The sequence below is a fragment of the Neomonachus schauinslandi genome, chromosome 3 (genome assembly GCF_002201575.2).
Source record: "Neomonachus schauinslandi chromosome 3, ASM220157v2, whole genome shotgun sequence".
NCBI classification, from domain to species: domain Eukaryota; kingdom Metazoa; phylum Chordata; class Mammalia; order Carnivora; family Phocidae; genus Neomonachus; species Neomonachus schauinslandi.
The window spans coordinates 18,560,709-18,583,484 of NC_058405.1; the positions used below are offsets into that span (position 1 = coordinate 18,560,709).

A 22,776-nucleotide genomic window follows, 5' to 3' on the forward strand; every position below is an offset into this window, starting at 1 on the left:
GCTCAGGTCATGATCTCAGGGTCCTGGGATCGAGTCCTGCACCGGGCTCCCTGCTCCTTGGGAGCCTGCTTCTCCCTCTGCCTCTCTCTCTCTCTCTGTCTGTCATGAATAAATAAAATCTTTAAAAAAAAATTTTTTTTAAATCATCCCTTGCGATCGCTTATGCAAAAGTAAGATTGAACTAATACGAAGATAACAAAATGATAAAGAATCTGATGAAATGTTAATTTATCTTCAAGAAAATAAATGTGCAGTTCTCACATTGAAAAGATTTAACTGAAAATGTGTTTAACATAAAATCAAGAAAGAATTGTTTCACCTACTATGAGCAGGTTACTGTGCTTTCTAGGTGAGATCACCATGGCAATGGTGATATTATCATAACCTATTGTCAGTCAGAATTAAAAGAACTGAAAGTTTACTTCTTAAAGTGTAAAAATTAAATTTTGCAGAGTAAACCTGATCTTAAGTCTATACTTCATATTATTTCCACTATCGATAATGCTGCATGCCAAGCAAGCTTTATTTCCAGCTGAAGAGTAACTTAAGCTCTTGCAACTTTTATCTAGAATACAGGAAAATTACCCATTTTCAGAATTAAGAGCAGCCTGCTGACACAGATTCAAAAGAAACAATTTTTTTTTTATTACAGAGATAAAAGACAGTTGGATAAAGACCAATTGCATCAATAGCGGCTGTCTGAGATAACACGCTAAACCACACGCCGCCTAAAACTGAAGGGGGAAAATTGTGCAATCACGTTCCTGATGCCTTGACAGAGACACCATCATGTGCACCTTGCTAGTTCATAAAAGCAATAACCAGATGTTGGCATATGAGAAGTCTGAAGGAATCCATAAAAATAAACAGATTGAAGGTCCGGACACTTACGACCCAAGCACCCGACAGTGCGGGCACCTAGTAGGTGCTCCACAGCGAGAATAAATCATTGAGAGAGGAATACATGAGAGAAAGGAATGAGAAAGGGAGGGACTCTGTCATTTTTACTTCAGAACCATCTTCCTGCTGAGTACTATTCATTCCTTCGTTTATTCATGCAGTTCAGTTCATTATATTTACTAGGCGTTAGAGATGGAGAAAACCAAGCCTCCTCCATATTGCCAGCCTACGGCTACTCGTTCTCTTACACTCGAACTCTTGATCAGGTAATTCTCAGTGTCAAAAACAGTATTATTCCTTTATCCTTCCACAGAAGGCTCTTCCAAGGAATAATTTTAAATATTATCCAGCTTTGTCAAAGCATAGCTGAAGTGAATAAAATAAGATTCATGGACTTCATGTTTAATAACATTTATATAAATCTCTCTACTCTCCTATACATTAATATATATTCCACTATTCACTATATCTTTGTGCCTTTGACTATAGATGTAGGTGCCTTCGACTTCACATTAGGTTTACAGTAGCTACACACTAGCTACACACTTCCCAGTAGCTAACATCTGTTAGTGTGAGGAGGAAAATCCATTAATTACATTCTCATTCTGAATTCACCTACTTTTTAAAATGAGATATTTAATTTTGAACATATTCCTATATTTCATTAAAAATAGGAATGTATTTTTTATTAAATTCCTAAATCTCACATCTCAACCCACGAGAACAAGCTTGCCAATCTTTTAAGTACTTACAATGGAGAAATGAAAATTTAATCAGCCAAGAGAATGAAATCATAAATAAAAATGTTAAATCTTTCCTGTTCCACCATTTAGCACTCAGTCTTTTGTAATAATGTACACTTTTTAAATGCCATATATAAAACTGGAAACCTCCAGAAGAAAGACTTAGTATCTACCATATATTTTAGAAATACATAAGCTACTGTAAGATAAGAGAAATAGGCAAAAGTGCATCTCAAAGGAAAGATGTAGCTTTTTAACCTTACCTTCCCAACGTTTCAACAAAACACAAGTTTCCATTAGTGTTCTCCCAAATACTCCTTCTTTTTTCTATTTTTTCCTTCCTTTTAATTTTTGAAAGTGATGCTGAAAATTTTGTTTAGTAGTTTTCAATTTAAAAAAAATAAACTGCAGCATCTTATTTGAATGGAGATTAAAAAACTGAAAAATTTGAAAACTGCATGAGTTGCTTTTTTACAGTAGATGACATATTTTCTGTCAACTTCCTCTATTTCTTCATGAGTCACACCATACTTTAGTGTATAAATAAATAAAACATTATGAAGAATATTTCCAAAATATTTTTAAAGCCAGCAACCCCACACTCAGAATAAAAGAGCTGAAGGGAAGCAAACTCTTTTGCATTATTTCAGGCTATTCTGCTTTATTCATGAGCATTATAAAGCCCCGAAAATAAAGAACAGTTATTGTCTGCACTGTGACAAAGCCAACATTCCTCTTTGCAAACAGCACCACGTATTTATGAACAGCAACAGACACAGAGATATCAGTTTGTTCCTTTTAGCTTATAAAGTGCTCCATCCTGTATGAATGACTACACTTAGGATATAGTGAAGCCCCAGGTCATAATTACGGACACTTCCAAAAACAGATTTTTGCTTTGTTGTTTGTTGATTTCCTTAAAAATCTGATTGAGATAAACACAAATAAATTCCGTAAAAGAAAAATGGAAGAGTTGTCCCAATAGGCTGATTCCAACTCTACTGGTATGTACCTTCCAGGGCTAACTTCCAGAGCTGAATGTGGACTGTATACGGCATAACCTTCTGTCTTCTAGCACCAGTTGCCAGCACCGTTTCCTCCCTCCCTTTAACAATTTCTTCATCTCACAGTAATGTGCCTGCCCACTAAATCCACAGACCCAAGTGATCGTCCCCACCAGCCGCATCCAAGGGATTGCTTCAAAAACAGGCTTCCACAGGATTCTATAAAAGCCATGAGAGAAGGAACCATACTACATCTAGACTGCCAACCAGTCCAAAGTCTTCTATAACCCAGAATACCAGTTAAAAAAAGAAAAAAAACAGGTTAATACTGTTGGAGCAGGGGACATAAATGAACTATTTAAAAGTCAAAATATCAAAACGTAGCAAAATCTACTTACAACATTTGAGAAGTGAATTGATTTCCCCATTAAATTTCTCTCAAGCAGACAGTTTCCCCATAAAATGTGTTGGCTTCTTTCTTCTTAGAAAAATAAAGACTGAATTGTTTTCAGATATTCTGATGGCACAAAAACTAGATGGTAGGCATTTTACTTATTGATAAAGGTGCCTGCTCAATTATGGTACAGTAAATGTGATTTCTCAAATTGCTTTCAGCATATATATTTAAGCTTCTTTTTATGGACATAAGCCTAAAGCTACTTACTCTATTTATTAAATTAAAAGCAGGTAAATAAGAGAATGTGTTCCAGTAAAGTTAGCCTTTAGGCAAATTTCTTCCAAATTTATCTTGCCTTCTACGGATTCTTAAATAAAACTTGACATTTCACAAAGGCAGAAAACAACAATTTATAACAAGTCATATTTAAGAAAGTTCCTACCATTTTCATTTCTTATGATTAATATTTAAGTAAACAGCAAAACTCAACCTATTGAATACAACACAATGTATTAAAGAGAAAAAATTTTAATGTATATAAAATTACCTGACACTCTAGTAGATAGAGACAATGCCATGTATTTCTATTACTTAGTTGTCACCAAACTTTTAACAATATCACCAAAATTTTTCAGCAGCCTGAACCCATCTTAAAAATCTAAATAATTCAGGTTTTGTATTTTTCCCAATCATTTGAACTTAACGTATTCTCTCTCTCTCTATATATATATATATACATATATGTATATATATATACATATTTTTTTTTTTTCCTAAGTAGGCTCCACAGCCACCATGGGGCTTGAATTCACGACCCTGAGATCAAGAGTTGCATGCTGTACCAACTGAGCCAGGCAGGCATTCCATAACATACTCTATCTCTCTATCTTGATCAATTTATCCAGCAAAGGGTGAAAGGTTACCGTATCTTTTGAAGGCAGAAGAAAATGTTCCATGAACATTCACTGAATGCCCAAAAATTAGCAACTGATGGCACTTTCTTTCACTTCTATAGTTAACACTGCTACCCAAAAAAGTTGGCTTCTTTGGTCATGATCTTCTTTGGCCAAATATTCTTACTTGAAGGGATTTAGTTTTGACATTAAAAGTTGAGAAATCATAATGAAGCTTTCCTACTCAAAAATCTTTAATGACTCTCAAACTCAAGATGATGCTCTAAGTCCCTTCCACGTGAGTCCAGCTCACCTTTTCAAGCATATGAGTCTCCACCACACTCCCCATCCCTGTTCTGGTCAAACTGGTTTATTCACTGTCCCTTTATCACTACAATGTATTATCCATATTGTGCATGTTGTCATTTTCATGAGACAAAATCATTATATCACTCTATGTGTGTAGTTAAAGTCTTCTGGTTCTGGTTCAGCCAGTTGAAATCACAAATTTTTGCTTAAAAAGCATATCAATATGTTTTCTGCCAACAATTTCACATGAATATATCCCATAACAGAAATAAGGTTGTTTCTAAGACATCCAAAAAAAATCACTAAAATAATAACATCTTAAAATCTGGTAAGTCAGTTTCCACAAAAAAAAAAAAATCATCAATTCATCATGAACTACATTTCATCTCAACTTAAATTTTATCCTGATTTATTGTACTTATTTTATTTAATGAGCATAGATTTAAAAATTAATCAGCTTTGTGCTTTAGTTATGTATGTAAACAAAGCACAAATTATTTAAATAGATGGACATTAATATACTTAAGAAAAAGGAATACTAACAAGTTATATTTTGCTTTGAACAAAAGCAATAAATTTGTGAAAAGTAGTGTAATCTAGATATTTTCATTCTAATCATATACAGAAAAGCTAATGCTTTATAAAAGGAAAAATAAATTAAGCTATTTTATTGTAGTAATAAGGAATTTTATAGAGATGATGACTAAAATAAGAAAAAGATCATCTATTTTCCAATGTGCCTTGTAATTTTATAACCCATTAATTTTATTTCTGAACATACTGTTTGAATTAAGGTTGAGTTCTGGTCTTAGCTGATCCTTAAATATCTAATTAATATATCCTATTTTACTGTTTATCAGACTTGTCTGCACTTTGATATATTACACTGGTGTTCTTATGAAAACCACATGAGGTAGCAGGGGGAAAAATCCGACAAATATTTCTTCAAATCATATTTTTAAAAACAAATCTATAACTATCCAGTTAAAAGCAATGAGATTTTATTTTATGGAATACTTTACTAAAATCTAATAATTATGTCCATCCATGTTGAAGTAAAACTGTAGGTCAGAATACTGGGGGCCCTGGAAGGACCCTAGAAGGGCATATATTTCCAAGGACCATTTCACTAACGTAACAGTTTCCCCAGTCCAACTCAATATTTATGCCCAAGGATGACCTCGGAAACAAGTTCTGAGGGTTAGAAGAAGCTAAAACTTCACTTTATACCAGAATAATGGTATGCAAAGACATGTAAACCCAGCCAATTTTCCCAGTATAATAATAAGAGGAAAACTGCCTAACAAGGCTTCTCCTTACTTTCAGAAATCAAGATACATTTACCTTGAAAAGCCGCGGCATTTCGCGATATTAGAAACTTCAGTGTCGAGCTGGATGTTTGAAGCACTTGCTGCATATCTTGGCGAGCCGCAATCTGGTATCTCTCCTCCATCTTCCTGGTGCAACATGTAGGTTTTTTGGATATGCAAACCTGAAGATTGGGTCCTGGAACAGATACAGTATTTTTTAGAATAATTACCTATTCATTTAACAAACATTAGATGTTACATGTCAGGCATTAATAATCAGTACTGCATATAAGGGGCTCACGATCTATGTGAGAAACTGACTTACCAGAGCAATTGCTATTTAAAAATATATATATATATAAATATATATGTATTGTCCATTAACACAACCATGAAACAAAATATTCTAAACCATTAACTCTTTGCTCAACTATTTTCTTAACATATTGATCAAATATTAAGTATGTCCACTCAATTAACTAATTACTATTAACAACTAGACATATAATAGAAAACAAACTATTATATAAGTATACAGCGCTAAATCAGGAAATTTTTATTTTTGCTTATTTTGTTAATTCAGCGAAAAGTATTTGATCTACATATGTTTTACAGAAGAATATGGCTAAAACAATTATTTTTCCTGAGGGGAAAATAATCAAATTTTGTACATCAAATAAAAATGAAGATGCTTCACCTGATTTCTTAGCTCCCCATAATGCTCTGCTTCTTGTGGAATAAGTGATTATCAGCAATAACAATGTAATGGGGGATCTTGATCCCCATGGGCCAAACCCACCATCTGAAATTCTACTCATTACCTAGCTTGCTAGAGACAATTCCTACCATTTAAAGTATTTTTTACTTTTTTTTTAAGATTTTATTTCTGGGGCGCCTGGATGGCTCAGTCATTAAGCGTCTGCCTTCGACTCAGGTCATGATCCCAGGGTCCTGGGATCGAGCCCCACATCGGGCTCCCTGCTCCGCAGGAAGCCTGCTTCTCCCTCTCCTACTCCCCCTGCTTGTATTCCCTCTCTCACTGTCTCTCTCGCTGTCAAATAAATAAATAAAATCTTTTAAAAAATTTAGAGATTTTATTTCTTTATTTCAGTGAGAGAGAGAGAAAGCATGAGCAGGAGGAGGGGCAGAAGGAGAGGGAGAAGCAGGCTCCCCGCTGAGCAGGGAGCCCTATGCAGGACTCAATCCTAGAACGCTGGGCTGGGATCATGATCTGAGCCAAAGGCAGCCACTTAACCCCCTGAGCCACCCAGGTGCCCCTTAAAGGTACTTTTTAGTTTTACAACTGTATTCAGAAAACTTCTGGGAAGATGCATATTAGATGAAATGTGAAGTTATTATACATGTTAATAGTTGTGGTTAGAAAAATGCTAGTATGATTAACAACTCTCATCCTAGATGAGCTAAAACCTCATGTTATACCAGAACGATATACAAATACAAAAAAAGTAAACCCAACCAAGTTTACCAGTACAACAATAATGGGCCAATTACAGAACAAGACAGGGCAGGCACCTTTACCCACAGCAGGTGTGCTAAAGAATGGAGAAGTAAAGGGGCGCACCATGGATGGTGCTATGAAGGATAACACTGATGGGGCATCATGGTATGAGCCCCAGGGCATCCCAAGGCCACCCAAGGTTTTATGTAAAGCTCAGGATAATTTTATTTACATGTCCTAATAGAATACATTATTTCCTTATTTTAGGGTAGGAAAAATGTGGCCTTACTGATATCTGGGGAGTTTCACAGCACCCAGGTTAGCTCTTCACTGATCAAGAGAAGATCAGCAAATACAAAATAGTCACGTGTGCGCGTGCGCGCGCGCGCACACACGCACACACCCACTGTCAAATTCCCCCCTTGTCACGCAGAGTCGACCGCAGGCCTTGAATTCCAAAAGTTGGTTCTGGGTAAGTTCAAAACATGTGAAATCAGTCTGAATTTCCTGCCAACATAAGACACCAAAATTTCTAATGATTTTGGTTTTGGTTTGTTTAAGTTAGACAAGTAACAAATGACAGCATTTGAGCATTTCACAAAGGTGAAGAGGCATAAAATATTTATGTGTGTCACAGCAGGTAATATTTTGGCAATTGTTTTTCATTTATCTTGCCTAAAGTTATACAAAAGCAAATTCCACTTCAAATTGTAAAGCTGATTGAAAGAAAACAAAGCTATCTCCTCAGCTTTATTCCTAAGTGGAAGGAATGAGGAATTAAGCATTCAGAGAAGAACAATAATAGAGATTGGAGGAATGAATCAATAAATAAACATTAATGTATATAACATATTTAGTATGCAAAGGACTGCTAAGGAATAAAAATAATAATAACAATAACAACAATAGGGGCGCCTGGGTGGCTCAGTCAGTTAATGGCTGACTCTTGATTCTGGCTCAGGTCATGATCTCGGGGTAGTGAGATCTAGCCCCTTGGGGGGTTCCATGCTCACTAGGGAGTCTGATTGAGATTCTCTCCCTCCCTCTGCCCCTCCCCACCTCAAGTAAATAAATAAATCTTTTTTTAAAACCCAAAAACAACAATAATAGATTTTTGCAAATGTCTCTCCAGAATTTAAACACCTAACATGGTTTGCTAGACCACACTCCTAAACATAGCCTAGAAAGGCCCCCAGGTTGTGACCACTCGTTCCCTCCCGCCCGCTCCAGCCTCATCTCAGGTAACACTGCCCATTGTACCCTTCCCTTCACACACTGGCCTCTTCAGTTCTTTATAGTCACCAAGTGCCCTCTTGCCTCAGAACCACTCTCCATGCTCATCTCTCTGAATGGGACACTCTCATCCTACATGTGCTCACCCACACATGTGGCAAACACACACCTTCTCTTAATTCATTCCCATCTATTTTTCTTTACATTTGAACTCAGTCTTCCCACAGGAACTTTCCTTAATCTCTCAGACAGCTCCTCTCCCTATTACATGCCCCTGAAGTGCCTCGTGCCTCTCTATTGCATTTATTGTGGTCACAACATTATATTCCTTCATGTGATTGCTAATTAATTAGTCCCCTCGTCTAACTGTAAAGCTCCAAGTGAAGGAATTTTGCTCATTTTTAAAAGATTTATTTATTTATTATAGAGACGGAGAGCATAAGCAGGGGGAGGGGCAAAGGGAAAGGGAGACAACTGCCGAACATGGAGCCCAATGTGGGGCTCAATCCCAGGACCCTGAGATCATGACCTGAGCCAAAACCAAGAGTTGGACACTTAACTGACTGAGACCCAGACGCCCCAATTTTTGCTCATTTTTATATCCCAGTTGACCAGTACCATGCCTAAAAAATCAGACACTCCATTTTTATCCATCAAACCAATAGTTGAGGATCCATTGTATACATACATGATCTCACTTAATCCTCACATTAACCTTATGGTATAGGGACCATTACTATCACATTTTACATACGAGGAAATGGAGATAGAATGAAAACTGCCCACTGTCACATACTATGCACTACACAATGGCGGAGCTGGTGTTTGAAAATTGGCAGTGATTCCCAAACTGTCTTCTTCACCATCACTCTACTGAGAAGAAAGCTGTAGTCTCAAATCTATAAATAGTTCATCTACAAACATAACCGGCCATTTTTGATTCTTGTTTGGATTCTTCTTCTTCTTGAAAGAAGTCATCTGTTTGGTCAGTTGCAAGAAACTAAATTTTTGGTTAGGAACCATCCAAGGAGTTTTACTCAAAAACAAAATAGGCCAAAATATAACATTATAGAGTTGCCATTTGCGCTTTCACCCAATTTTAAATGGTGGGAAGTACAATTAGAAAGTTACTACAAGGGGGTGCCTGGGTGGCTCAGTTGGTTAAGCAACTGCCTTCAGCTCAGGTCATGATCCCAGGGTCCTGGGATCGAGTCCCACATCGGGCTCCCGGCTCAGCGGGGAGCCTGCTTCTCCCTCTGACCCTCTCCCCTCTCATGCTGTTTCTCTCCTACTCACTCTCTAATAAATAAATGAATAAATAATCTTTAAAAAAAAAAAGAAAAAAACAATAGAAAGTTACTACAAGGGGTGTCTGGGAGACTCAGTTGGTTAAGCACCTGCTTTCCACTCAGGTCATGATCTCAGGGTCCTGGGATCAAGCTCCACGTCCAGCTCCTTGCTCAGTCCTCTCCCTCTGCCCCTCCCCACCACTCATGTTCTCTCTCTCTCCCTCTCTATCTCAAATAAATAAATAAAATTTAAAAAATAAACACTTAAAAAAAAAAGAAGGGTACTACAAGTTCCCTTGACTGCTATCTTAAACATAATGTGGGAGAGAACCTATCACGTCTCACAGCTGAGTAAGCATGGACAGCAATGTAGACCACTCAGGAGCAAATACATCCCTCGAGTTGATGAGGATCTACATTGATTAATCCTGACTTTCATTTAGAATCTTGGATGTTGATAATGACAACGGAACACTAAACTCCAAACCAAATCAGGATTGTAAATTCAAAGATCTAGTTATGTTTAATTGGCACAATATGTTCATCAGTACTCAGAGTTGGGGTAGCAGTGGAGGGGAAGAGCCCACAAGACACTGTTCTCTGGCTTCCTACTGTATCAGTCCAAAGACAGACAAGATGAACCAAACGCCCTCAGGGAAAGGACCGTATCTTACATTTTGCTCACAGTGTAAGCACAAAGGACATAATAAGTTGCTTGTTGATAAAACACCCAACATGGGAGGCTACAGTTCCCCCATCGTAAACAGAACAAGCATCCTAAGAAAGCAAAGCCAGATGGAGCCCAAACAGACACAATATAGGTAACAAGACTTATTTTTAAAATATTTCAAAGTCTGGCTTCAAAGAACATGGCATGACTAAGGATGCTATGAAACAGCAAGAGGACATGACCCAGGCTCAGAGGCAGTAATCCTGTTTCGGAACAAAAAAATCAAGCTCTTCGAGAATTCAATTACTAAAAATGAATGAAATTAAAAATAAAACAGCAGGCTCCTCATTGAAGGGACCTTCAACCAGAATTTTGGGGGCTTTTCCTCTTCTCTCATCCAGAAGTGGCAGTATTGGTGAACATGTCTTCTTTTCTGTTCTCCAGCCTAAGAAACTGTTACAGCCATCTCCCTGCTTATGTACGATTTTTTTTAAATGTGTTAAAATAGTAGCACTGGGAGGCATTCTGGAAAGACGGCAGCCCATGAAGGCATGGTTTTCACTATCTCCAAATCCCCACATGAACCAGATGAAACAACTAGAAAATAAATCCAAGAAATGTAACAAAACTAGATAAGAGAGTATTCCCACAATTTCAAAATATAAACAAGGTGGAGGGAAACTAACAACAGCCATAGATTTTCACAGTATCAGAGTCTGGACAGCAGATAGAAGAATGAAGCAGTGGGATAATGTCTGAAGAACCTGAGTACAGGAGAACCCCCAAAATAGGCCAACAGAATTCACAGGAAAGGACAGAGGGCCAATTTGAGAATAGCAGCTGAAACAGGAAGAGTTTAGCCCTCTTGATTATTGGGTGTGTGCAAAGGACCCACGATAGAAGGGAGTGAATGGTCTGGAGCAATCCGGACCTCTGTGAACTCTCAAAACATATGGAGCAGGCTCTTTTCCAGGACAAAACTCCACACAGAAGAGAAACTTCTGGAAGTGGGATCAAAATTCAACAGAATAGGGATCCAAGAAACATAAAGAAGGTCTAGACCAATGTGAGAAGGGAAATAAAGCCAAGAAATTTCAGAAAATAAGCATCCATATTTTTAAGTGCTACACAGAAACAGAAGTCATTTTGTAAAGTTAGGAAAGCTTTCCTGAAGCCTGTCTCAATCTAAATGTCCAAAAAAAATACTCACTTCATATAAAATGAACAATAAAAAATACTGAAGTCAAATCTCACACAGAGTTATCATAATAAAAAAAGACAATAATGAACAGAATAATATCCCCACAGACAAAGAAAGCATGCTAGAAAGATACACACCTAAAAAACACAAAGATAATGAAAGAATAATCAGAATCAGAACACCTCAGCTATGAGGTGACCATACTCAGGAAAGAAATAAAGATGAAAGAAAAAATTCTGAGATGAAAACTAAAACAGAGCGAAACAGGATCCAGTCACACAAAGGTAATGCCTGAGGAAAGGAAAAGATTAAAAAAAAAAAAGAAAGAAAGAAAAGAAATTTTGAAAAATCAAAAAATGAAAGGACTTAAAAGACAGTAACAATAAATATTGCTGGTAATATTAGCTGTGGAAGAAGAAAACAGGAAAAATACTAAAACTATATTTTATGTTATGCTACAACTGTTTTTGGTATGATATGAGATAAGACAAATAATTACAGAGTAGTCAAATTCTGTTCTCTAATTCTATCCTGTATCTTTGAAAATCAGGATTGTTTAGTGTGGAAGAAAGGATATAGAGACATGAAGAAGTAAAGTAGAATTCTGTAATCTTGAATTTGAAGAATCAATATGAAATTATGAAAAATTTTACCTTCAAAAATACGTATTTCCTAGCTTCACTGAAAAGGCCTAGAAACAATGACCAACTGAGTGGCAAAGGGAATCCCTTGTGCCCAGATTATCGTCTTGCAGTATCATTTCTCTCAAAAAGAAATGAGTGCTTCTTAAAGAAATGCCTCATTCTAGGTCTGGGGCAGGAAATACAGAAGATGACAAACTAGCTAAAGCATCTTGTCTACCAGATAGCAAAGAAGCTATCAAATAACTAGTCGGGTCTCAGGAAAAGGATTCAGGAGCTATGTTAGCCTGCTAGGGTTGTCATAAAATACCACAGACTGGTCAGTTAACAACAGAAATTTATTTTCTCACGGCTCTGGACACCGGAAGTCCAAAATCACAGTGCTGGCAAGCTAGGTATCTCTTGAGAACTATCTCCTTGTCTTGCAGATAGCCGTCTTCTCTCTGTGTCCATCCATGGCCTTTTCTTTGCACATGTGTACTCTTTTTTTTTTAAGATTTTATTTATTTATTTGAGAGAGAGTGAGAGAGAGAAAGAGCACAAGAGGGGGGAGCGGGAGAGGGAGAAGCAGACTCCCCGCTGAGCAGGTAGCCTGATGCGGGACTCGATCCCGGGACTCCAGGATCATGACCTGAGCCGAAGGCAGTCGCTTAACCAGCTGAGCCACCCAGGCGCCCAACACATGTGTACTCTTGGTATCTTTTCTCTCTTCATATAAGGACACCAGTCATATTGGAGTAGGACCCATCCTCATAACTGTATTTAACCTCCCCTCCTTCCTTAAAGGCCCCATCTCTAAATAGAGCCATGTTGGGTGGTAGGGCTTCAACTTAGGAATTCAGGGGTGGGGGTGGCAAGGGGGAGACACAATTTAGTCTAACACAGCAGTGAATTTCAAGCGATCTCTACTGGCTAAACATGGGACAATCTGAGCTTCAATAACAATGACTGTTAATGAGTTGCAACTAGTCAAATACGCTTAAATCCAAGGCTTTTCTATTTCTGCGCTTTATTTTATAATAAAGAAGAGTTTTAAAATAGAATGGCTAGTTGATAGTATCCATTCTCCTTTTGTTTCAAACATTTACTCTCCCCTAGTCAACTTACAGGATTTCTGTACTTATAGCACAAACCAGCTTTATTGATGGTTGACGGAGAAAAGAGCCCTTGGTACCAAGACACTGAGCTCAAGATATATTTCAGATCACCGGAGTAGATGTTACATGTCATGAAATACCAAATGCTCACCAGACGAAAAGAGGACCTTGGAATTAAGAGTAGGAAGGTTAGACTGGTAAACTTGATCCTCCTACCTTTTCTGAGATTATCTTCTTGTCATAAATTTGGAAAGTGATAGGAGTTTGTAAAATGTTATATGGTGAAATGGTTCTGAGTCAAATGCATTCCTTCACCTAGCTGGAATAAAAAATACTGAGGTCCATGAATCCAGCAAGAATCATGACAATGGCATTGGGTCTGCTGGGAACTGGCGGGTATCCGTTCCCCCTTCTGCAATTTCCTTGTCAGTTTCACCTGTCCCTCACTCACACACATGCCATTCAACTGACATCGACAGGCATACACACGTATATATGTATATACAGTGATGAGTCTAGATTGGTTAAAACATAGCATCCTATCCTGTCGGCACGGTGACTGAGTCAGAAATAGGCAGCCAGTCACAAGAAAAAAATGCAAAAAGATATTTGCTGGGGCCTCCAGGAAAGCAAAGCTTTCTCTGTCCTGCTGGAACTGAATTTAATGATGCAAGGATGCAGGGCCTGTGGGTGCTACAGTCATTCGACAGCTCGGAGTGAAGCCTGGATCTACCTCAGCCTCTTGCGTCACCTGCCACAGAAAGAGATCTGGCCACTACAACAGTACTAATAGTACCCAGGGTTACAGCAGGCTAAACCATGCCACTCTCTGTTATGCTTTATTCCAGAACTTCAAAAGGACTTGATATTAAGTGGAGGGTCGAATAGCACCCACTCAGTGCCCTCTCCAGTGTCCTGCCCTGAAGTGGTAATAAACATTTATGTCCAAGAAACAGGAAGAAGGGTCCCACTTGCAGTATGACGGTGCCACCAACAGAGTGCAACCATTAACTCTGGACAAAATGCAACATTCAATGACCTGAAAGCTCTAGGGAGTGAATGAAAGAGGAAAGATTCTGGAACGGAGTCACTATTCAGAAGAAGGGAAAAGCCATAGGGTTCATTTCCCATCTCTGTGTCTTTTAGTCTGAGGGCAGCCCACCTATAAAGTGACTAAATTCCAATTTTAAAAAACTCAATCTTTTTAGGACCGAAGCACTAGATGATAGAAATCCAGGCAATCACAGTGGCTGGCAAGTGAGCAAGGAACACCAGCCAAGAGAGGGCCAGAGAGACGGAACTCCAACTGCTGTATGTACAGTCTGCCCAAATCTCTGGCTAAGCCCTAAACTGCACCTCACGTGACCAGGGCCGACTCCAAGTTGTCCCGCTATGGGCAAGCTAAGGAAAACGGACTCGATTAAAACTGCAGTAGCTTCCCAAGAGGCACAATTGACCGTTTGAGTCCAACCAGAGTAATTCTCTCCCAAGACAAACATAGTAACACTCTTTGGAGGAATATAATAGAATCCAGAGACACCAATAACATAACATTCACAGTGTCCGGGGGGGGGGCAATTTAAAATAACTGGACATATGAAGCATCTGTATAATGTGACCCATTTTCAAGAGATAAGACGGTAATTCAGATCAACACGAGATGATCCAGATGTTAGAACAAACAGGGAAGGGCTCTAAAGAGCTATTACAACGCTGTTCAACAAAGTAAAAGGAACATGTGCTCTGAAAATTTAGAGTAAGATACCTCAGGGGGGAAAAAGAAACTACTAAGAAAAACAAAATGGAAATCTGGTAACTGAAAAATATAATATGTGGAATAAAAACTTTACTGGATGGGCTCAACAGCTAAATAGAAATGACAGAGGAAAGACTCAGAGAACTTTAGGAGAGACCAGTACAAAGTATCCAATCTAAAGAAGAGAGAAAAACTGAAAATTCATACAGACCCACAGACATAAAGAGTGCCTCAGAGAGCTATGGGAGAGTATCAGAAAAATCTAACCTATAAGACTGGAGCCCCAGAAGGCAAAAAGAGAGAAAATACGGCAGATAAAACACTCCATGAAATAATAACTGTAAATTTCCCAAATCTGGTAAGAACCACGAATTAGCAGATTTCAAAAGCTCATTGAACCCCAAGCACAATAAATACGAAGAAAATCATGCCTAAGCACATTATAGTCAAACTACTGAAAACCAAAGATAAAAAGAAAAAGAAAGAAGCCCTGTATGTGAACCAAGGGGAGAAAGACAGGAGATAAGGTAGGTTCACACACGCCTCCTAGGTCACACTTAGGAGGGATTTTCACAATGAAGAAAGGAAGCAGGGGAGTAACATGATTCAATTTGTTCTCACAAGTTCATCTGATTGCTATTTTGAGAATCAGTATTTCTGTATTGCAAATGAGACTTAGTGTTTGGGTAAAAGCGATGAGAAGTGGTTGGATTAGACATCCACTGAAGGTGGGAGATAACTTGGATGTCTTGGATGGGATTTGGCAGGTAAGAAAGAAACAGGAATTAAAGACGGCCCTAAGATTTCAGCCGGAGAAATTGGATGCATACATGGTACCGGGAACAGAAAAGGAGAATGTGCAGAAAGCACAAGGAGGAGCAGCTGTGCAAGGAGCCTCGGAAAGAGATCCAGATTGAAGCTGTGAGTGTGGGAGTTTGAAACACAAAATAGTACTAAATACTGAGAGTTTCAATGAGACCATGTAGGGGAAGAGTTTAGTTTATTAAATTTAGAGGGTTTCTCACCCTTAGGCCAGAAATTATTTTTTTGGTTTTGGGGTTTTTTGTTTTGGATTTGGGTTTTTTGTTTTGTTTTGTTTTGGGGTTTTTTGTTTTGGGTTTTGAGCTTTTTGTTTTGTTTTGGTTTGTTTTTTTGTGGGAGAGCTGTCCTAGATGTGGTAGGGTATTTTAGCAGCAGTCTTGAACTCTACCCCCCGGATGCCAGTAGCAACCCCTCCCCCTTGCGTCTCCAGAGATTGCTCAATGTTCCCCTTGGGCATACTCAATTGCCGCTGGGTGAGAAGCACTGGCCAAAGACAAAGCTTATCGATAGGAATTGGAGCGGAGGAGATGCTCTTCAAAAGGACCTGAGAAGGAGCCTTCCATGAGGCAGGACAAAAGCAGGGGAGGGGGACGGAAGGAAAAGATGATGAAGACCTGCTTTCAAGAAGGGAGAGATCCGTTCTGCTGGGGAAAGGAGCCGCATTCAAGAAAGCCTGTACTTTTCTAAGATTGTAATCATCTGGGTTACCATTTTGGTTGTTTTCTTGACTCTAACTAGATTATGACTACATGAACAGTCACACTGCATTTGAGATATTATTAACAATAAGAAATAATTACAAGGTCATTTCAACTCAGTGAAAGCTGTTCTGCTACAACTTGCTGAACAGGGTAATGTCCACTCCTTTCTAACTTCTGCCAACCGTGACCAGAAGGGGCCCCTAACAGTCCCTGATATTGCCCTGCATCCTGGTGCTTACCTGAACATTTGCTTTTGTGCATTTAATTGATTCTATTTAATTTATTTTTTTCTCCTGAGATGGCAAGCTCCAACTGAGGACCACCTTCGCCTTGTTTCCCAGTGCGTTGTACGCAACCAGCACAGTGTCTGGAGCGAAAGATCTTCAGCCGAGCATTCGTCTCCTCCCTTTTCTCCTTATTAGCCCATAAATATTTTGTAAGAAAACTAAGAAGATACTTTCATGGCTTAAAATTAATGAGACAGTTTTTTTTAAAGATATATTAATTTGAGGAGAGAGCATGCTCGCAAATGGGGAAGGGGGAGAGGGAGAGAGAGAATCTCAAGCCGACTCCCCACTGAACGCAGAGCCCCACGTGGGGCTTGATCTCACAACCCTGAGATCATGACCTGAGCCAAAATCAAGAGTCAAACACTTAATGGGCTGAGCCACGCAGGCTCAGAGATAGTTTTAAATATAGATCTAGGATAAACATATCACTGAGGACATTCAAAACTGGTTCAATAAATCTTTTAAAATAGTATTAGTGATTACTGTACATTTTACAAATATTGCTCATAATAATGTATTGCTGGAAGTTAGAGATTCATCCACTTTTATGAAATACAGGCATTGTCCTATAAAAGTATATACTGATATTATTCATTAAAATAAATTTTTTTTTTCAGAAGAGTATTAAGTGTTTCAGCTATAATGAATTCTTTTGGTTCTGGATTCAATAAAAAGTAAGTAACATTTGGCAACCTACAAATTTAGACAAATAGGATCAACATAATATTCACAGGTAGAACAGTAATGCTGTGTCTCATGTATATAAATGGCATCACTGATCCTTCAACAGGTAATATACTCAGAGTTGTCTTTCCAGCCATGGTTGATAAACATTTATACAAAATCACATACTTAAATCTTTACTTTTATAACCAATAACAAGCATTTCTAATATGAATGTATATATTTTATGTCTATAAAGCAGAGAAAGTTATGCTAAACAGAATGCTTTCTCAAACTTACAGTCATGAATTAGGAGACAATGCTCTACAACATGTTAACCAGCTCAGGAGACAAAAGGCCTACATATTTTAGATAGATAGATAGATAGATAGATAGATAGATAGATAGATGTAGATATCGATATATAGATATATGTAGCCTGCTACTTGAGTGTGAAAAAAAATGAATTGCAATCTCATCCCCTCAGTTTCTTTTATTTTTTTTAAGTTTTATTTATTTATTTGACAGAAAGAGCCAGGGAGTACAAGCTGGGGGAATGGCAGAGGGCCAAAGAGAAGCAGGCTCCCTGCATGCGGGGCTAGATCCCCAGGGGCCAAACCCACCATCCAAAATTCTACTCATTACCTAGCTTGCTAGAGACAATTCCTACCATTTAAAGTACTTTTTTTTTTTTTAAAGATTTTATTTCTGTATTTCAGTGAGAGAGAGAGAGAGCATTAGCAGGAGGAGGGGCAGAAGAAGAGGCAGAGAGAGAAGCAGGCTCCCCGCTGAGCAGGGAGCCCTACACGGGACTCGATTCCAGGACCCTGGGATCATGACCTGAGCCAAAGGCAGACACTTAACCAACTGAGCCACTCAGGTGCCCCTCATCCCCTCAGTTTTAAAAGAGCCCCCAAATTATTCTATTGCTCTTTCACTAACTCTCCTAAAAAAAGACCACCTGCACTATTTCTCTGAAGGAAACCAGGCCCATGCATTAGAGCTCCTCCAAGCTAGGCTGAAGCTGAGATTCTGAACTACCTGGCCAAAAAATAAAGCATTATTTATCTATCTATTTGTAACCACTGATGGATATGGGCTAAAAACCTTGCTGGTGGTGGGGCTAGGGGTAGGGAAGGAGAAGAAATTCCCATTCATAAACAGAGCTCAGGCCAAAATGACTTCTCAGGGTACGATTCCTGTGGGATCAGCCCACCTCATAATAACTTTGCTTTCCTCTGAGAACTGCTCTAACAATACCTCCATGAGAGAGGCCCCTGATAGCACATGTGTGTCATGGGACATCACATGTAATTAGAGTTTGTTCCACTTAATGTGAATATGTGATGCAAACAGAACCAACTAGATTGTTGCATCTGAGAATGTAGAATTGGAACACAGAAAGTCGAGTCTGTTCACATCAGAGCTGTTTTATATATAATTTAGGAGTGAAGCGTCCTGGAGACAAAAGGCAGAATGTACAAAGTAGAGAAATGAAGGAAAAGTGTCAGGGCTCTATATAGATCATGCTTTATTTAGTCCTTCTCTGGGGCCCAACGATTGCCTATAACTTGAGGGTTTGTAAGATACATCTAAAGGCTTCTAATAAATTATTTTTGTATTAAACAAACCAAATTAGATTGTGTTTCTTGTAACCAAAGTGCCTCAGCTCATACTCTAACGAAGGGGGTAGCAAGAAAGGATGGTTTGATCAGTAAGTTATATAGAGGGTCTTGGGAATACTGATTCATGACCAAAGAAAAGCCCAGCCAACTAAGCCAGGCTTAGAAATTGTGGGTGAACAGGCAGAGTGGTTTTGGGTACAGAATGGTGACTGGCACTCAAAACGCACAAAAAATCACCAGGGCTTTTTTGTGTGCCTAGAAATAAATAATGTATTAAAAATCAACTCTATTACTTGACATTTCACCAGCTCTGCTATGGGAGCTCCCACTACCAGCACGTTTGTTTAACACACACACTAAAAGGAACTGTGTCACCCAGATGTCTGTGAATAAAAATAAACAAAAATCCATCTCAAACGGGCAAAAATCCACAAGGGATTTAATTGGTACAAAAGACTGAAAGTATAAAGTAAATTTTAAGCAACCTTTGGCATTGCTGCTTAAACAGTTTCACAGAAGACTTGTTTCCTCTCTGTCTCGCCACTCTGTCTTCCATAGGTTTTGCTCCACCCTCATTTGCCCCATGCTGAGCACCCCCGGGAACTTTAGCCTCAAGGAAAAAAAAAAAAATGTCTGCTGTGATTCAGTCCATACCACTCAGGAGAAGAGAAAATAAAACTTCAAGTAGTCCTTCTAGAAGAAAGAAAAAGCTTCTCTCTCTCAAAAGTCGAAGCAAACTTCACATTTTATGGGCTCTGGCTGGCTTAAGTGTCCATATCCAAACACTCTTTATGGCCAAACATGAATTATGTCGATTGGTTTAAGATCATCAGAAATTGGGGGCACCAGGGTGGCGCAGCCGCTTAAGGACCCAACTCTTGGTTTCAGCTCAGGTCGTGATCTCAGGGTCATGAGACTGAGCCCCACATCGGGCTCTGCACTCAACTCGGAGTCTGCTTAAGATTCTTTCTCCCTCATCCTCTGCCCCTCCCCCCAGCTCTCTCTCAATCTCTCTCCCTCTCTCTAAAATAAAATAAATCAATCTTTAAAAAAAAGGATAATCAGAATTTCAAGACTGGGTCAATCCTACTCAAACTGCATGTCTGAGATGTGGGTAGTCTGGTTTCAAAAAAAAAAAAACAAAACTAGCATACAGTTATGGTGACCAAAAAATGGCACATGACCCCTACAGGAGCAACTGACTTCTCATTCCACACAGGAGCACCAACTCCTATAGCACTGCTCAAGTCCAAACTCACCATGGATACACAAAACATGTCTTGGGGTCTTTTGGAGATACTGACTGGGGATGGGAAAAAACCAATCAGGGATACAGTTTCTACATTGTCAGGTAGATGCTTCTTAGTACTGAAATATGGGCTTACTTGTCCGTGCAATAGCACTTATTCCCTCAAAATGGTACAACCAGAAGATCTGAGGTGTGCAGCTCATCTCGTTTCGTATCTGTCTTCTAATGGGTGTTCTAAAGTAGTAAGATGGTAGGAGAATGTGAGAGCTCAGGGTATGTAGCAACATCTTCTTAGGAAGGCAAAATAATCAAGCCATGAAACGGCTGGTTAGATTTTAGGAGTTAACAGGGAAGAGGCCCATTATGGAAAGGAGATGTCTCATGACCTTCTAGTTAATAGAAGATATATAATTATACAAAGAGCTCCTCCATATGTAGAAGGACAGGTAGAAAGGAGGGCACAAGAAACTCTTTAGGGCAGAAGTGAGCAAACTCTTTCTGTAAAGTGCCAGATAGTAAATATATACATTCAACTTTAAGGAGAGACAGTCTCTGTTGTAACAATTCACACCTGCCCCGTCAACAATGCACAAATGAATAGGAATGGCCAGATTTGGCCCGAGGGCTGTAGTTTGCCCCTGATTTAGAGAACTAAGAAGTGTAGAATAATACAGTGGCATGTTTTGAAGCTCAAGGAAGAACTTGTTCTTATATTCTAAGGGAATGACATGCAGAATAATAAAATTTCACTAGTAATAACAACAAAAACCCAGCTATCACATAAAAGGAATAGAGAGAGCCATGACATAGCTTCTGCTAAAATTCCAAATACTCAGAATCTCTTAATCTTAAAGAGATCTGAAGAGAGATTTACCCGACCACCTCCAGAGAGTGACGACCACCTGGCTGACCAGCAAGCCTCAGTGCACACAGAGTCCTGACCCATCGCGGGAGCTCCGGGGCCCGCTTAGCCCACTCCGCCTCCTCACCCCACCACACCACACAATGGTGGAACCCCAACTCCAGGCCACGGCTGGATTCTGGGCTGAAACCTACTACCAATGTTTGGAGACACTACCAGACTAAAACTCCTTTGCCTCATATCCTAGCTTTTCTTGGCCACTTCTTAGACTACAAAACCCTCTGGTATTCTGTCTGATAATTTCACCCTCACGGTGCTCACCTGGTCCAACAAGCTACACAACCCTTACCCTCTTTTCTGGACCCAGGTTGTCCCCTGTGTTCACCCCCTTCTCCAAAAGCTCCCTTGCATCCTCCTACCCCAACCACAATCTGGTTTTCTCCTGCAACCCCATCACACCCAAGAAGTTTATTCTCAAACCTGGCAGCACAGATGAGGGTTCTCTCCTCCCTGCTCTCCGATGGGGATTTCAGTCAATTTCTTCTCTGATCTCTTCTACAAAACTTTCTCCTTTGAGACTTTCACTGATAGTTTCACCTTCTCCCCTCTGCTCATTGCTGTCATCCTCCCCTCCTACAACCAGAAGTTCATTCACATCCCTATCTCACATTCTCTTCAGATGTCCCCACGGTCCTGAGTCCCCAGGCTCCTGCGAATATTCTGAGTTGCTGCTTCTACAGAATTCTTGCCCCCGGCCTGCATTTCACCCCCCAAGGCCAGCCCTTTCCCTCTCTCTCTGTCTCGCTCTCGCTCTCGCTCTCTCTCCCGTGCCAAACCATAATAACCCAATCCCATCAATTCCTTCCCCTTCACTTCTATTTCCCTAGTTCCTCACCACCACATAAATGCACACATACACAGAGAGGGAGAAAGCATTTGTATGGTAGAAAATACTAATGACTTAGGGAGTTTTCAGAGCAGAAGTACAGTGACTAAATACGCAGTATTAGACATTCTTATTCCTATATCCCTCAGCCATCCTGATGTGGGTTCTGCCTACTTCATCTTCCTGCTTTATAATCTTTCAACAAACTGAAATAGTTCCTCCATTTGTATTATGCAGAGAAGTTGAGTTCGGGGTGCTTCTATGTATGTCTCTGGCAGTTTTTAAAACAGGGCTCCAAAATTCTTTACCTCTTTCCCCATCAAGAGGTGAGATATAGGTCCCCTCCACTTGAATCTGGATTCTGTGATTGCTTGACAAAAAAAATATGACAGAAGTGCATCTGTGCTGGTTTCTAGGCCCCGAATTTAAGAAACTGGCATTTTCCATGTCTTGTTTCTTGAGGCGCTTGCCCTTATAACCCAGTCATGCTGTGAGGACCCCCAAGGCACCCCATTTGTCGAGATCACCTGCAATGGCCATATGTAGATAGTTCAGAGCAATGCCCAGCTGAGGCCCCAACATTCAACTAGCATAACCACCAGACATGTGAGCGAGGTCACCTGTGGATGATTCCAGTCCCCAGTCCCATTGAGTCACCCACAGCTTTCTTTCAAGTCTCCCCAGGTAAGGTCCCAGGTATCATGGAGAAGAAACATGCCATACTCTACTTGAGTCCCTGACCCACAGAATCTGTGAGCACAGTGATTTTACACCAG

At 39.4% G+C, this 22,776-nt stretch overlaps 1 protein-coding gene across 1 annotated transcript in view; it reads right to left on the reverse strand.

Annotated features, from left to right (window-relative positions):
• GPC5 (glypican 5) overlaps positions 1–22,776 on the reverse strand; it is a 729,885-nt gene that overhangs the window by 679,633 nt on the left and 27,476 nt on the right. The window contains exon 2 of the mRNA XM_021696018.1: positions 5,591–5,752. Within this exon, the coding sequence (XP_021551693.1) occupies positions 5,591–5,752 (162 nt within the window). The remainder of the gene's footprint in view (positions 1–5,590; positions 5,753–22,776) is intronic.